The sequence below is a fragment of the Salvelinus alpinus genome, chromosome 26 (genome assembly GCF_045679555.1).
Source record: "Salvelinus alpinus chromosome 26, SLU_Salpinus.1, whole genome shotgun sequence".
Lineage (NCBI taxonomy): Eukaryota > Metazoa > Chordata > Actinopteri > Salmoniformes > Salmonidae > Salvelinus > Salvelinus alpinus.
The window spans coordinates 22,740,657-22,758,739 of record NC_092111.1 but is presented as its reverse complement, the minus strand read 5'-3'; the positions used below and the strand labels follow the sequence as shown (position 1 = coordinate 22,758,739).

General features: G+C 42.8%; 1 protein-coding gene across 1 annotated transcript; it reads left to right on the top strand.

Moving 5' to 3' along the window:
- The first annotated feature begins 2,957 nt into the window (after positions 1 to 2,957).
- Positions 2,958 to 15,960, top strand: LOC139554949 (homeobox protein MOX-2-like). Its single transcript, XM_071368259.1, has 3 exons — positions 2,958 to 3,929; positions 8,727 to 8,899; positions 15,000 to 15,960. Exons 1-3 carry the CDS (start codon positions 3,395 to 3,397, stop codon positions 15,219 to 15,221), a joined length of 930 nt encoding a protein of 309 aa, XP_071224360.1. The 5' UTR covers positions 2,958 to 3,394; the 3' UTR covers positions 15,222 to 15,960.
- Positions 15,961 to 18,083: the final 2,123 nt, after the last annotated feature.

Genomic DNA, 18,083 nt, shown 5'->3' with positions numbered 1-18,083 from the left:
CACACACACACACACACACACACACACACACACACACACACACACACACACACACACACACACACACACACACACACACACACACACACACACACACACACACACACACACACACACACACACACACACACACACACACACACACACACACACACACACACACACACACACACACACACACACACGCCTACGCACACTTTATCACAAAGCAGCAGAGTTAGTTCGTAATTCAGTGAGGAAGGATCCAGGGAACTCTCTTTGAGGCTCAACAATAAAGCAATAGAACAGACCAAAGTTAGGCTTTCATTACTGTTCTTCCTTTGGAAAGTTGACCTTTTAAAACTCATCAAATTAATATGTAGCCATTTAAAACTTCAAACTGCATTGAAATTGAAGTTCAGAGAAATCCCAGTATAAAGACAGAAACCTAACAGGCCGCAAGTAAACTGTATTTATTTAACCATTATTTAACTAGGCAAGTCAGTTAAGAACTAATTCTGATTTACAAGAACTGTAGCCTATACACATTATTGATTTTTATTTCAGTTTATTTTAACTTGAAACATTTTAAGACTAAAATCTGAAGATGATTCAACAAATTACAAGCACAATTTTGATCCATATGCATATTTGAATTGTAACTGTTACATCACAACAAACAAAGCTTTTGAGGTTAGTGAGTGACTACTGTTTCTAATGCATCGTCTGCTAGCGCGACGTGAGGTCTGTAGGTTATGCACAGGCAAACCTTTCTCACACTGTCAACCCAGACTGATTGACAAAGCCAGGTTGCAGGGTGAACCAACAGCAGCAGTTAAATGTCTAACATCATATTCACTATAGAGGCTATATAAACACACACAGATACACACACCACCTCAACCCCTCACACACACATTGACACACACCTGCCACGGCCCGCAGTGTGAAAAAAGTGAAAGGACTCACCTGTTGAAAATCCAACCGGGTGTTAGTTACGGAGGGTTAGGGGTCTCCTTTGCGGTGTGAGAGGGTCTGCAAAGGAGTTCCAGGCTGAGCTGTGGAGCAACATCTACCCTTGGGGGCACCTACCTCCATGCTACTGTACAGCCGGCCTCCATACCCCAGACCAAAACGAAACCATATAATCATAAATACTCAATGAGGGCTTAAACCCACAAATCACTTTACACAGTTACTAATTGGCCTAATTTGTAAACACCATGTTTTTCTACAGGACCCCTAGCTCCAGGACCACCGGATGTGCTGGTGCAGCCTAAGAATCTTTGTATACGGCTACAGCGCTGAGAAAACTCTACTCTAACAACGCATGGTGGGAAGGCTCTCATTCCCCCTCCGTCTGTTGGAACAATTTCCTTCAAAATAAATCTAATTTCCTCTCCCAGTACCCAGTTTCATGTGTGGGGTTTGTCCCGCCTATAGGTTTAAACAGCCTGGGAGCAGATATATATCAACAGATGCTTTTAAAAGTTACCAGACAAGTCCACAACTCAGAGGATGCAAAAGTTTTTGTTATGAGTGAGATTGAGTAAATTATGGGAGGGAATTCAGTAGTGTGGTCTGGTAGGAATTTAATCACATACATAATCAGTCCCCAAAACAAAGACTATCAACCAAGTCTCCACCATTTATAAATGCATTAATTTCTCATATCCAAAGTGCTAGTTGTGTTATTGTATTCATTATGTAGAAATTCATTAGATGAAATGGTAAGAAGGAAATTACGAATGGCATAATACTGAGAACTGGGCACTGAAATATATATTATTTCTAAGAATCACATAGTGCACTGATATATATATATATATATATATATATATATATATATATATATATATATATATATATATATATATATATATACATGTATATCAGTATATATATATATAGTAGCTATGACAAGACACTGGTATCAAAGTCTCTTATTTCCATTTTAACATTTGATCTCCTTGTTCTTGACGTTTTCTTCACACATCTCCTCTGTTATATTCCCACCGCTACAAAGCCACTGCCTTGGGAATATATGGATATTTTCACTTGATACCAAAGGCATTTTTCCTTGTGGTCATTTTTTCTTATACAATTGTAAATTAAAAGCTGGTTAAAACAACGGCCAAATGAATCACTTTGACTAACAATAACAGTCATTTCATTGTGCTAAATGAGTTTTTCTCACTATTGCGTTTCAACAACACCCCTATAATTTTCCATAATGAGTTTTTGTTACTGTATTGTATTGCAATGAAGTTATGTGAATGTGAGTTTTTTTCTATTGGCAGAAAACACTCAGATCAAAGTGCTACTTTGACAGTAAATGAAAATACATTTAAAGAATGACACATTGATGTTAAACGACTAGGGTTCAAATGCTTAGGAGTGTGTGTGTGTGTGTGTGTGTGTGTGTGTATGAGATGGAGGGTAGTGTGTGTGTGTGGGGGGGGGGGGGGGGGGGGGTAATGTTAACACACAGATTTGTTGATTCTGATAAAAAAGTTGATATTAATCAGTCAAGTACAGGGCCACATACAGAAAACATATTTTCAAATCACCTACACACCTAAATATCAATGCATCAGCCCCTATTGCAGTAAACACACAAACAGCAGATAATGTTGGGGTGTTGAACCCCCGAACCCCCATATCCAACCCCCTGAAGTATGACGCAACACTGCACTTCTAAGAAAGTGTATAGACGGAGGTGGGGTGGTTTCAAAATAAATTGCCCACTTTTCCTGAGGCCAGGCCATTGGAATGGTTCAGATTGATTGTGCGTTGCGTTTTGGAGGAAGATCGTATACATGTGGTCAGTAGCCTAGCAGTGAGCCAGTGACCCGGCCTCCCTCTCACGTTACGTCCTATATATAACATCCCCCCTCCTCGGCCTCCTCCCACCTACCCTCCCTCCCTCCCTTCCTCTCTCTATCTCTCTCTCTCTCCCAACTTCCCTGGAACCACCTTCTCCCTGGAACCACTCTGGCCTCAGCCGTCTCTCTTCTCCTCCGTCTCTCCTCTCCTCCGTCTTTCCTCTCCGTCTACCATCTCAGCATAGTCAGTGTTTACCAGCGCTGCGCCTGGCAACAGGCTGCATGCTCAGGATTACAGGAGGCCTTACCTTTCAACACTGCGAGCTCTGCCTTCCTTCAGCCTGCTTCGATCTCTCTCCCTGGGAACTAACGTGGGGCACACGGAGGTGCGAGGTGAGAGAGCTGTGGAGGAGAGCCCTGATTTGAGGCGCCGCGTCCGCCCACCTCCCTCAACTGGCTTCAGTCCTCTCTACTCTCTCTCTGTCTTGTGGTCTCTATTAGTGTCTGGTCGTTCCTGGAGGTTTTGGTGGTTGTGTGTGTGGTGGACTTAGGGGAGTTCGTCTTTCGGGTGGATCTCGTGGAGCACCGTGATGGATCACTCCCTGTTTGGGTGCCTCCGTAGCCCCCACGCCCCGGCCCAGGGCCTGCACCCCCACCCTGCCTTTACCCAGTCCCCGCTGGTGCTGCACGGACGCTCCGACCACATCTCCTACTCCAACCTGCCCGACTCCTCGCCCCCCTGTGGGGGGTACCCTGGACCTGGGGGGGAGGAGGCGTACGGAGGGCAGCAACACCACCATCGTGGAGGACACCTCCATCAGCATCAGCAGCACCCCCACCACTCACAGCATCAGGCCCACCAGACCCCCTGGCATGTCCCCCAGATTCCCTCACCCAACACCAGGCATGGCCTCTGCTTGCATCCTCCGGACAGGCAAGTCTCAGAACTGTGTGGTGGAGGGACCGTGAATCTGTGTGGATTCCAGACCAACCCCGGTCTAGGAGGTAGTGGTGACCTCACAGGTGTGTCGTGTGTTCCTGGGGACTTTGGACGACAGACGATGTCCCCGGACGAGACGGAACAGAGACGGAACAGTAAAGGGAAAGATGACTTGCACAGCTCAGGTAAGATGAGGACAATGAGGACATTATTCTCTCCTCTTCTCTTCTCTTAGCTTTGACTTCAGTTTCAAGGTTTTGGTAGTTTCTTTCAAAACTCACTGAGGAGTTTTCATCACATAGCGAGGGAGTATAATGATTTGAAGTGTTTGGTTTGTCTATTCTCATATTGGGATTTCACCATCTCTGTTTCAGCAGACAGATGTTGAAACAGCAGAGAACAGTGTGTGATACAGTAATAAAACATCTATTTGTTGCATTTTTGTTAATTGGCTAATGTTTCCATGATCACTGAACGCGCTGTAGTTTTATGTGTCAATGATGCTACATTGGAGAACCTCATGAGAAGTTAAGCATTGACTAAAGAGAACAGCGCATACTTTTCCTTTGAAAGTAAATTCTTAGTTTTAACCTCACTTACTAGTAGGCTTGTTGTTTGAGCATTTGGGCCTTGTTTCTACAGTAGTTGTCAGGATAATATTGATGGCCATATGTCAATACTTTTGTGGTATAAATATTCAACTTCAAGGTTATTTGAAATAGACTTAGTTCTGATGATTAAAACTGATGTCTTATTTGATTACCGACTGCTTGATGCTCATAGTTTAATGTTAAATATCATTTTGTTTTCTTAATTGTCTAATTGCAAATGTAATTTATTAATTTCAATTACTAGCTACTGCACAAAAGTCAGCTGTACTAACATACCGGGAAGACATTTCAGTATTATAAGACCTTATGTTATAGCTTCTTTAAAGATCTTATATTATCTTGATACATTGATTGTCTTATATTCGTTTATCTCAACTGTTTTCCATACTGTATTGACATTCATTCATCTCTGGAATTAGTGTTTACAAATTAACGAGGTAGAATTAGGCTAACTTTATTTGCTAATTAATATTTAAAATAAATGCAGGCAAGCGCTTCTTAGAAACAACATCTTATTGTGTGAAACCCTAGGCAGCAAGGCCGTAAACATCAAATATGATCTTGTACTTCATTTCACCCAAATGCAATTAATACAATTATTCTCATACCATCATTTTGCTTCCTTTTCAGTAGAACAACATATATTAAATTAATTAATCTATTAAGGAAATATTTTTGGGGAGCAAAATGATCATCAAAATTCAATTAAACCATTGGGCTAAAAAAAGCTTAAATTATCTTTCTAAATGCTAAGGTCAATAGTCATGCTATTCTATTGACAATCTTATTTAAAGACATGAGCTAGTGAGATACATTACAGATTTGCAGTCATCTGCTGTTCTGTGAAGCATTAGATCCATTGCCTTTCCATTTATCTCAACAACAGATATTAAGATACTCTCTCAGTGATACTGTAATCAGGGTGATGATGTACCTCTGTCATTTGCAATATTTACATAGATGGATTGTCTCACTTTTACCTCAATCTACTATTCTAATTAGACTATTTACCTGTTTCTCCTTTAACGTTCTCCAATCTCAACAGCCCTCAAACCAATGTTATAGGTTATAGCCTGGGACAGCCAAGGTTTTCTTTGTCTCTCTCTTCAGGCTCCCAGGGATAATCAACAGTGACATTTTCCTCCAGGGTATTAATGTCCTGCCGGTGTTATTTCTGTGAAGCCACCTTTTAAACTGTTAGAACGGCCACACCTGGGCTTTTTGATAGGCTTAAACCTACATAGTATTTATGGCTGTAGAATGTATGTACCTATAGCATTAGCCGCAACAGCTGTGCTCAAAAGCAGGCTTATAATGGTAGTGGACAATTCACCCATACTACTTTTGGATACCACTGCAATATGGATGATAGAATGGAATGGAATGGAATAGAATATAACTTTATTGCCCATTAGAGACAGAAATTCTCATTTTTGTGCAGTGAAGAGTTACATAATAAAAAAAGGTTTATGTTAGGTCCCATTTCCACATTTGTTAAACAGCTATTTTGAGATGAGCACAGTCAGTGGCACGTGTGAGTGTGTACATAAGTCGGTGATATAATTTTACACCCTGTCCACTGAACGACTGTGTTGCCTTTGAGAACGCTGAGGTTGTAAGGGACAGACTGATCTGGACCCCGGGTGGAGTCTCAAAATGGCCGATGGCTAAATGTGTTGGACTCGTCATTCAGGGCACCGCACTAGACCTAATATGGCTGTATATGGCTGTAGCTGTCATTATTATCGACAGACACATAATAATGCAAGCTCCATCCATATACGCGCTGGAGACTAGACACATCAGGTCCTTAATAAGTTACTAGCACAGTGGCTGTACATCCTGGCGGCTACATGTATGCAAACACAAGGGCTGATTCAGGACATCAGCGTAGGGCCACGACAAGAGGACTGCTCTCCGTATCCAGAAGCCATTTCACTGACACCTGCTTCCAGTGGCGTCGTGCACCAACAGGTTTTATTGGGGCACTGATAGGATGGGCAAATTTGATTTGCATGTATCTGTGTTATTCTCCCAGCAAGCACATGTGCTATTGTGCCCAGTAGTTAACTTTCCTCCTTCACTTTCCATTTCTCAGCTCAGTTTTACACCAGGGTGCAATTCTGATTGACAGGTAGTAGAAGTTTGAAGCACAACCCAGGAGCTGCCATGCACATTTGGAACACCTCTAACACAAATCACATTTCCTTATTTTCCCTGGCACATTACAAAAGGCAACATGGTCTTTTTTTAAATTTCTGATGAGGCAATGGTATAACAATGATGTGGCAATAGTGAAATAATAGGTGAAATTCACCTTGGTAAATAACAAAGAATGCAAAACAAAGTTAAAAATGTATTGTAGATTAATTTTGTTGCAATATATTGTACAGTATAAACCATTAAACAATTGTTTCAAATTAAATATAATCCCCAAACTGTGTGAAAGACAATTTGTTTGAAAACTTATTTCCAGAAACTTCTTTGTCCCATATTCTGTTTTTACAAATGAAGGTGCCATGAATAGAGGGTACAAGCTGTGCTGTGACTGTGTGATGTGGCAGAGACAGACTCTTTCCTGCCACTATTTGGTTTGTCAACATATCCAACACATCCAACATTTACAGTTGAACTAAGAAAATGTCATCTGGTTTTGTGTGGCGCGGACTAAAGAACAGTGCGTAAATTACAACTCAATGCATTTGACGCCCTGAAGTGTGATGTTTAGTGAAATCCATTGATGTTTGCCCAATTTTAAGCCACATCTATAAGGGAAAATATATTTGAAAGGATTTCATTAATGTACCCTTTTCAGAATCCAATTGAGCAATCTGGATTAAATACAGGCAATTGGATCAAAAGGAATTACAATCTGGAAAGTCTTTCTAAAGTCTACTTAATTTCAATCAAATATACAACAAATCACACACACAACACTCTCACCCCTGTCATATTCTGAATTGCTTTAGCCATGTAGAGTGGGCTGGTGTAAGTTTTCAGACCATGCTCCATTTTATGTCTAGGCCCGTGGTTGGTGCTCAGCTGATCTGTGTATCTATTGGTCTATTGTTCAGCCTACTAGGTGATAGCTGGGAGGTCCACACCCTACTGTCCCACATTACCACATCACATTATCACGCTACTACACACCCCACATAGCAGAGGCAGGATGAACCTCATTTTTATGGGGTCAGTTCATTGGCAATTTCTCACATGGAATATCCTTCATTTCTCAGAACAAGAATAGACTGACGAGTTTCAGAAGAAAGTTCTTTATTTCTGACCATTTTGAGCCTGTAATCAAACCCACAAATGCTGATGCTTAAGATACTCAACTAGTCTAAATAAGTTTTATTGCTTCTTTAATCAGAACAGTTTTCAGCTGTGATAATGTAATTGCAAAAGGGTTTTCTAATGATCAATTAGCCTTTTAAAATGATAAACTTGGATTAGCGAACACAACATGCCATTGTAACACAGGGGTGATGGTTGCTGATAATGGGCCTCTGTACACCTATGTAGATATTCCATAAAAAATCTGCCGTTTCAAGCTACAATAGTCATTTACAACATTAACAATGTCTACATTGTATTTCTGATCAATTCGATGTTATTTTAATGTACAAAAAATTGCTTTTCTTTCAAAAACAAGGAAATGTATAAGTGACCCCAAACTTTTGAACAGTAGTGTACATTACCGCTTCACATTACCCCACCCCTGATGGACCTCAGCTTCATCTACCCTCAGATCCACCAGAGATGAGCTCTTGGAATCACTTTTGTCTTTGAACAATAGAGCTACAGTGTTGAGTTGGCTAGCATCAAATATTACCTCTCCTTTTGGATAAAACTTCTATTTAAAAGAAGTGATAAAGTACTGGAGAGAGGCTGAGACAATTTCACCAGCTTTCCAGTTAAACAAATGATTGTTACAGGACATATTCTCTGTGTCGCCTAGGTTTCAAAGAAATGAGGCTATGGTGAATTGATTTGTGAAATGTTCACATACAGTAAGAATGTGTTGCAACTTAATGGTATTTGAGAGATATCAGTCAGTTTCTTTCTATGCTCTAAGGAGCGAGTCTGTTTCGGAGAAAGAACATATGGAAGTTGCCTGAGTGAGCTGGGTTCTGGGACAGTAGTCCCTGCCTGGTTCTTCTCATGCAGCCCCTCCCCCAGGAAGACACTATAGTGTGCATGACCAATATCCCCATAATAAAAGGTGATTGGCACTGATAATTGTTTAGCTTTTAGTTTGTGTTTCAGCCCTGCAGTTGATCACACAATCCCTTCTTTTTTTCACCCCTTTTATTCTCCTTTCTTTTTTGGCGACTCAACTGTGTCTGGAAAAAGTTATGTTTTTAATTTCAGATTCCCAGGACGGGAGCTATAAGTCTGACGTGAACACCAAGCCCAGGAAGGAGAGGACGGCGTTCACCAAGGAACAGATCCGGGAACTGGAGTCAGAGTTTGCGCACCACAACTACCTGACGAGACTTAGGCGATATGAGATAGCAGTCAACCTCGACCTCACAGAAAGACAAGTACGTTACCTGCATATGAAAAAATGCAATGTAAATTGCATGTGAAAAGTGAAAAAAAAATGTAAATGTGAAAAAGTATACCTGTTGTCTTGCTAAAAAAACTAGTTAATTAGACATAACATTGGCTTGTTATCTAATAGCAAAACATGATGCAGTTTATTTCTCCCTTTGATGATCAAATAAATCAGAAAATTGGCAGCTCATGTGTGAACAAAATAACTAAAGGAATCGCAGTTAGAGGATTAATACTGTAATTACGCCAATAACTCAGACACTTGTATTCAAAGAGTCACAGTGAAGCTAACACTGAAATGGCAGCTAACGGCAGTTGATATGGATTCTATTAAAACTACACAGGCCTCGGGATGAAAAACCCTGTATGTTTTGACATTAGCAAACGCTTGGATATGTCATGCTAACGCACTGAATGTAATCACTTCCAAACCAAACCACAGAGGCTCTTTGATGTACAATATCTGTGCAGTGTGTGTGTGTGTGTGTGTGTGTGTGTGTGTGTGTGTGTGTGTGTGTGTGTGTGTGTGTGTGTGTGTGTGTGTGTGTGTGTGTGTGTGTGTGTGTGTGTGTGTGTGTGTGTGTGTGTGTGTGTGTGTGTGTGTGTGAGTGTGTGTGTTGCCAGCACTGCTGGTCTGGCTGTCTGTGGGTGTGCAGGGACAGTCTGATGGCATGTGTCAGAGACCAGATGTTTCTCTAATTCCCTTCCAACACCAATAGGAAATACACTGGACATTAAGGGACATATTTCCACACACTATGCTCAATGGAGAACATCCATTCAAGGTGTTCTAGGAGTCTAGGAGAGTATAGGTTTAATCTCCCCTTAATGTATGACAGTGAAAAAGCTCCTTATTCTCTGCTATATTTTAGATGGAAAGAGGTAAACTTTTAATTGAAAAAACTTTTTTTAAATGAATAATTTATGCCTAATCTGCCTTGATCTGAAAAGCTTGCCTGCATAAAACTGTTAAAAACGATGCGTTCAACTAAATGAACCTCCACACTCAGCACACCCATAAGGGCTTTTGGAACTTATCATCTGTTGTCTAAATCCAATCAGAGTGTATTGGCTGCAGCCAAGCCAAGCCCAGGCAGCCAGGCAACAACCCACCCAGGAGTTAGGCCCTTCCTGCTAGGAGCCCTGTCCCCCACTCCTACTCATACTGACTGCCTCTCCTCTCCTCTCTTCTCCTCTCTTCTCCTCTCTTCTCCACACAATCCCAATATAGGGCCCATAAATCTGGATGTGTGTGGGGGTTGATCCTGTGTGTGCGTGTGTGTGTGCGTGTGTGTGTGAGGGTTGACCCTCGATGTTAAACCCAGTCTAACATCCTTCTGGCTACTTTCTTACAGTGCAGCTTCTATCCCCTTGATCATGCTATTAACTACTGTATAGCTTTACTAACAATGATTGTACAAATCAGGTCTCAGCCCAAGAGCCCCTCACACCCCTGGAGGTCTTGTCTCGCAACTGAACCTTGTGAATGTGTGTGTGGTTGTGTGTGTGTGTGTGTGTGTGTGTGTGTGTGTGTGTGTGTGTGTGTGTGTGTGTGTGTGTGTGTGTGTGTGTGTGTGTGTGTGTGTGTGTGTGTGTGTGTGTGAGTGTGTAACAACCGTCTCAGGTAACGACTTATGAATTACTTATTGCAAAATTAGGACTGCACCCAAGGGCGTATACAGTGGCAGAGGATTGTGTGTGTGTGTGTGTGTGGTTGTGTATAACAGCTTACAGAGGACTTTTATGAGGCGGTTGACGCTTATAAGCCTGTTTACTAGAAAATTTGCCACACATGCGTGTGTTTACTCTGTAAACTTAACTCCTATCTTGGGGCTGTGAGTGGCAGGCTACAATGCCTAAAATAAATCCTACAGCGGCACATAGGGCTCCTGTGAGAAAGCAGGTCGCTCGGACGGTGGATAAGAGGGGGGTCAGGGGGATCAGGGGCTTGTTGGAGGGGGTTGCAGTTTGTGGGGCAGGGGGAGAGCCAACAGGAAGGGGTAGGGTGGTGTAGGGGCGTCAAGGGCAGTAGGTGACGTGATGGGGGATGGGAGAAGGGGGGGGGGGGGGGGCGGGGCTTCGCTCGGTCCCGATCCGATCAGGCCGTTTAAGGCAGCAGCTTTATCATCACAAAGAGGAGCCGCGAATACTGAAGGATCTGTGGAGTCAGGAACAAGATCCGAGGCAGGATCAGCACATACCTGGCCATGTCGAAATAAGACGCCTCAACAGTCAACACTAACCACGAAGTCCAACGTGACTGCCAGTCGCCTGCTCAGTTCACTGTCACCCAGCGTTATACATACTGTAAACACCATGGGCTTACTACAGATATAGGATCTTCATTTGAGACAGTTTGCTACATTAGGAAAATAATCCTGCAGCAACCGAAATTGTGAATTATTATGTTGATTATAATTAATGGACATTTTTTGTAGGGATTGATAACAATTTTGTTACTGCAAATAAAGTCTGAAATTACAAACTGTAGCCTTTTAAAGCATTTTAAACCTTGAATAAACTACTGATGTGTGGGAAAATTCTCAGCAACAAAAGAGTGATCAAATTAAGATCTGTATCTCCGTACGCTACCCACAATGTACACCCAGGGTTCAGTGTCATCAAGCGCTACCCACAATGTACACCCAGGGTTCAGTGTCATCAAGCGCTACCCACAACGTACACCCAGGGTTCAGTGTCATCAAGCGCTACCCACAATGTACACCCAGGGTTCAGTGTCATCAAGCGCTACCCACAATGTACACCCAGGGTTCAGTGTCATCAAGCGCTACCCACAATGTACACCCAGGGTTCAGTGTCATCAAGCGCTACCCACAATGTACACCCAGGGTTCAGTGTCATCAAGCGCTACCCACAACGTACACCCAGGGTTCAGTGTCATCAAGCGCTACCCACAATGTACACCCAGGGTTCAGTGTCATCAAGCGCTACCCACAATGTACACCCAGGGTTCAGTGTCATCAAGCGCTACCCACAATGTACACCCAGGGTTCAGTGTCATCAAGCGCTACCCACAATGTACACCCAGGGTTCAGTGTCATCAAGCGCTACCCACAACGTACACCCAGGGTTCAGTGTCATCAAGCGCTACCCACAATGTACACCCAGGGTTCAGTGTCATCAAGCGCTACCCACAATGTACACCCAGGGTTCAGTGTCATCAAGCGCTACCCACAATGTACACCCAGGGTTCAGTGTCATCAAGCGCTACCCACAATGTACACCCAGGGTTCAGTGTCATCAAGCGCTACCCACAACGTACACCCAGGGTTCAGTGTCATCAAGCGCTACCTACAATGTACACCCAGGGTTCAGTGTCATCAAGCGCTACCCACAATGTACACCCAGGGTTCAGTGTCATCAAGCGCTACCCACAATGTACACCCAGGGTTCAGTGTCATCAAGCGCTACCCACAATGTACACCCAGGGTTCAGTGTCACCCTGTGAAACATACATCGTACACAGTGAGGTCAAAATGACCCAAAGCACCTCGTCGACGGCAACAGGGGATCCCAGACTCAAGTGATGTGCGACTGCGACTAATGATCTTGTAGATAATAATTTGGCTCTCGGCTGCCAGCTCCGGTAGATGAGGTGTCGCTTGGGGTTTACATAAGATCATGCCGTGTGAAGAGGAAGGTGGGGGAGCTAGAGAGGGTGTGTGGGGGGGGGGGGGCTGGTGTGTCGGAAGAAGTGTGTGTGTGTGTATGTGCGTGAAATGAAAGGTGGGGGAGCTGGGTTACACACTCCTGTGGTGTGTGTGTGTGTGCATGCGTGTGTTTGTGTGTGCTCTGCTGTGCTGGCAAAGGTCTGTTTCACTGAGGCCGTAAATCTCCCAGTCACATACAGTGGGGAGAACAAGTATTTGATACACTGCCGATTTAGCAGGTTTTCCTACTTACAAAGCATGTAGAGGTCTGTAATTTTTATCATAGGTACACTTCAACTGTAAGAGACGGAATCTAAAACAAAAATCCCGAAAATCACATTGTATGATTTTTAAGTAATTAATTAGCATTTTATTGCATGACATAAGTATTTGATACATCAGAAAAGCAGAACTTAATATTTGGTACAGAATCCTTTGTTTGCAATTACAGAGATCATACGTTTCCTGTAGTTCTTGACCAGGTTTGCACACACTGCAGCAGGGATTTTGGCCCACTCCTCCATACAGACCTTCTCCAGATCCTTCAGGTTTCGGGGCTGTCGCTGGGCAATACGGACTTTCAGCTCCCTCCAAAGATTTTCTATTGGGTTCAGGTCTGGAGACTGGCTAGGCCACTCCAGGACCTTGAGATACTTCTTACGGAGCCACTCCTTAGTTGCCCTGGCTGTGTGTTTCGGGTCGTTGTCATGCTGGAAGACCCAGCCACGACCCATCATCAATGCTCTTACTGAGGGAAGGAGGTTGTTGGCTAAGATCTCGCAATACATGGCCCCATCCATCCTCCCCTCAATACGGTGCAGTCGTCCTGTCCCCTTTGCAGAAAAGCATCCCCAAAGAATGATGTTTCCACCTCCATGCTTCACGGTTGGGATGGTGTTCTTGGGGTTGTACTCATCCTTCTTCTTCCTCCAAACACGGCGAGTGGAGTTTAGACCAAAAAGCTCTATTTTTGAATCATCAGACCACATGACCTTCTCCCATTCCTCCTCTGGATCATCCAGATGGTCATTGGCAAACTTCAGACGGGCCTGGACATGCGCCTGCTTGAGCAGGGGGACCTTGTGTGCGCTGCAGGATTTTAATCCATGACGGCGTAGTGTGTTACTAATGGTTTTCTTTGAGACTGTGGTCCCAGCTCTCTTCAGGTCATTGACCAGGTCCTGCCGTGTAGTTCTGGGCTGATCCCTCACCTTCCTCATGATCATTGATGCCCCACGAAGTGAGATCTTGCATGGAGCCCCAGACCGAGGGTGATTGACCATCATCTTGAACTTCTTCTATTTTCTTCTATTTTCTAATAATTGCGCCAACAGTTGTTGCCTTCTCACCAAGCTGCTTGCCTATTGTCCTGTAGCCCATCCCAGCCTTGTGCAGGTCTACAATTTTATCCCTGATGTCCTTACACAGCTCTCTGGTCTTGGCCATTGTGGAGAGGTTGGAGTCTGTTTGATTGAGTGTGTGGACAGGTGTCTTTTATACAGGTAACGAGTTCAAACAGGTGCAGTTAATACAGGTAATGAGTGGAGAACAGGAGGGCTTCTTAAAGAAAAACTAACAGGTCTGTGAGAGCCGGAATTCTTACTGGTTGGTAGGTGATCAAATACTTATGTCATGCAATAAAATGCAAATGAATTACTTAAAAATCATACAATGTGATTTTCTGGATTTTTGTTTTACATTCCGTCTCTCACAGTTGAAGTGTACCTATGATAAAAATTACAGACCTCTACATGCTTTGTAAGTAGGAAAACCTGCAAAATCGGCAGTGTATCAAATACTTGTTCTCCCCACTGTACACTGATAGAGGAGGGTTCACACGAACAGATTCAGGACATTGAGTTTCCTAACACACAGTGGGATGTTAGAGTTTTACTGAGGAGGGATGGGGGAAGAGGTGGGGGGACGCTAGGGTTTTACAGACGGGTCTACATGCCAAGAACTCAGTCTCCAGAACCCCACAACCATCACACCCACAGTGGCATCGAGTTACCTCAGACCCTCACACTCCATATACACCCCATCTCCACTCTCTCACAACAAGGCCTTTAAGACTACAGTTAAACTTTGTGCAATGAAAAGTTGTGGATGTTTTCTTCATGTGGTTATTATTACTAACCTAAATACATTTTCTAAAACCTTGGCTAATATTGCCCTTGTTATTGAGAAGGGCTATGATCCACTCACTTTCCTGCAAACGATCCAAGTGTCAAACTCCAGTCCTTGAGAGCCACAGCATCTGCATGTTTTCCTTCCTCCCTAGGAGTGTCTAAATCAGACACCAAAGGAAAGAGCTGAAATTAGCAGTCACTGTGGTCCACCAGGTATTGAGTTGGACCCCCCTGTCATATAACTTCCACTAATTTCCCTGTAAACCAATTGGTCTCCTCTCCTCCAGGTGAAGGTGTGGTTCCAGAACAGGCGGATGAAGTGGAAGCGTGTTAAAGGAGGTCAACAGGGGGCAGCGGCCCGGGAAAAAGAACTTGTCAACGCGAAGAAGGGAACGCTGTTGCCGTCAGAGTACTGTGGCATGGTGGGAGGATTACACCACTCCTCCAGTTCCCCTGGTAATGAGGACAGTCACGACAGTGACCAGAGCTCAGAGCACGCTCAGTTATGACCCTGACCCGCCACATAGGCCACGCAGTGGTCAAAGGTCAATTTTGCGGCCATTTGGACAAACGTCTAAAATTGCAGTGAGTTGATGTGATCATGTTGCATTTGTAGGTACAGAGTTACATACATAGGCCTACTCACTATGCTCTCAGGAGTAGAAAGAAGACATTGAAGACTCTCTCAAGAAACATCAACAACAGGTGTTCTGACTAAAGGTGTTTGTTGATTGGCAAAGGAGTGGAGGAAGAAAGATATAAGTAAAGGTAAGCAAGAAGAGGAAGGAATGGAACGAGGATGGAATGATCAACTGGATGTGTAAGATCAAATAAAAAATATATGCTTGTGAGCAAAGCCTCAGGCTCCTGAGACTGTAAATTGGGAATAAAATAGGATATTATTGTGAACATTCCACAAGTGCCTTGCATTGATAAAATGGCTTGGATTTTTGCACTGTCAAAGACTAAATTCTACTGTATTTTCTTTGGAATACAACAATCATGCAATGAGGTTTAAGTAAAAATGTGGAATTTAATTGAATAGTAGACTATTACCATGAGTCCTATTATTCTGATTTACTTACAACATAACTGAACATCTCCCGACTGCTGACCCATTGGTTTTACATTGTTCTCCCACTAAGTCTTAAAAGTTTACCTTTGAGTGAAATATATATATATATCATTTTATTACATATAAATCTGGGACATAATGGTTTCTTAAGTGAATAAAACTGATCAATCAAAAAATGTATTTGTCATTGTCAGGTTCTTGAACATTCTCACAATATTACACCATTTTTATGTTACTATAGTAGATCTATATAAGTAAAAATCAATGAATATTGGAAATAATGTAAGCATTTCTTTGCCTTCTGTATGAGTGTGTATTCTAATTTGTGTTTTAGGGTGGCGTTTTGGCAGTGGCAGAGCTGTAACCTCCTACGGTACACTACCAGCTGGTTTTGGCCGTGGCAGAGTCGTAGCCTCCTACAGTACAGGACCAGCTGGTTATCCAATAGCTCTGCAAGTTTGGATTTAACTGATTTGTGGCTTTCCAGCTCCCTCAGAATCACATACACAACATGGACAAAGTGGATTTGTGTTCAGTTGTGGTCAGAATCCATCAGACTTCAGAACCCTGCCTTCTCTCTCTCTCTCTCTGTTTTTTGATTAGCCGACGGTCTGATTTAGCTGTTTGTATATGACATCGCCTGATCAAAGCAGAACACAGAGACACTCTTCAGGAAGTGAGTCAGAGCTGTTGGAGAATAAATGAGGATAAATGAGGAACGTATTCATGAGGCTTTATAGTGAAGCTTAGCCAAATGTCCAGCTGGAGTTCTCAGAGACCTGTCTAAACAGTGTGATTCAATTCTTGAACTGAATTTCCTCCCAGTGTGGATTTGATGTGCCCATTGTGTAGACAGCTAACGCAATCTTCTCTAATTCCATTTCAATGATACTCCACTGTTCTTTATTACAGTGTGAAGGGAAGGTTTGGTAGACAGCCTGCTGTTGTGGAATACCTCTGGACTGTGTAATGTCTGATCTTGAAGGAACCTTCTACCTTGACCCCTTCGGGAGCAGCTTTCCTTCTGCAGGAAGGGTAATGTTGTCATTACAACCCTCCATGCCAAGAACAACACACGTCAACTAAAGACTTTTCCACATTGGATCTGAGCGTCTCCTTTGCTTTTCCATCTGAAAGGATTTCGGATCATTCCCAGTATAGGCTAGGTGTTGATAGATGATGTCCACTGTAGTGCGATACCCCAAACTGTAGTGAAGATTGTGATTTCTGTTTCTCTCTGGTAGCAGAATAGGTTTAATACACCGCGATCCAGACGTTTACTGACAGAATCCGTGTCTTGAATCTAGAATCGCTTTCCAGCGAAAGATACAGAAATATCAGTGTTTTCTAAGCGAGTTTGAACTTTTTCAACTTTTTCTCAGCGACTGAGTTGCTTGAGAATGACATTGACCATGGATATGCCTGAGTTTAATTTCTCACCGTTTTTACAGACAGTTTGGGACATGTCCAAGACATGGTTCATCTGGGATACATAAAAAAAGGCCATCTGTGAAAAATCTACAACTGCTGTACGTTTATTTAAATAATTAGGCATAACTCACAGATCAGGTCACATCACATCCTTCATGGCTGGTTAGCATTCCAGGGTGTTTAAGGCCAACGGTGTATCTTCTTTACCTGGGGTTTCTATCATAATTAACTGAACCAAACAGCAATCTGACCAATAAATACTATATGCCTACTGAAGGCTCAAACTGACACATACCATGAAGTTCTTCAGCATCACAAAATGACTCTAATATTGACAAAATGGCAAATGGCCAGTTACATTACTGTTTAATACAATAATGATGGAATTTGTGTAATAACATAATAATAACCCACTTCAGTCCAATATCATACTGTAGTTATAGCTGTGACAGTGGAGAGAGCAGAATATGTGAGACTAAGGGATTGGATTTGTGCTCAGGAAATTGTTCCAAATCACAAGATTATTGCTGGATGATATTCGATGACGAAATGCAGGAAACCATAAGCCCTCCAATAAACTGGCAGGGGACCATGAGTGACAGCTGTTTTAGGCATTTAGAGCCATTTTTATTGGCATAAGAGCCGCTTTCACAATAGCTGGTACGGAGAAATGGTTCTGTCTGGGCCAGGGACTGAAGGTAAGGGTGCTGAAATGTCACTTCACACCATGAGTGATACAGGACTCAGTCATGCATATTAATACTGCAGCCAAAGTAGATGCTATCATAAACAATACAGATATCATAGAAAAGTATGTATATTATATGTAAATTATACTTTTAAAGATAATTTGCTAAAAATGACC

Excerpts from the sequence above, each read along its gene's own strand:
- LOC139554949 (XM_071368259.1), top strand. The coding sequence starts at position 3,395 with ATGGATCACTCCCTGTTTGGGTGCCTCCGTAGCCCCCACGCCCCGGCC. Across the intron at positions 3,930-8,726 it reads AGATGACTTGCACAGCTCAG|ATTCCCAGGACGGGAGCTAT; the intron begins GTAAGATGAGGA and ends TTTTAATTTCAG. Across the intron at positions 8,900-14,999 it reads TCGACCTCACAGAAAGACAA|GTGAAGGTGTGGTTCCAGAA; the intron begins GTACGTTACCTG and ends CCTCTCCTCCAG.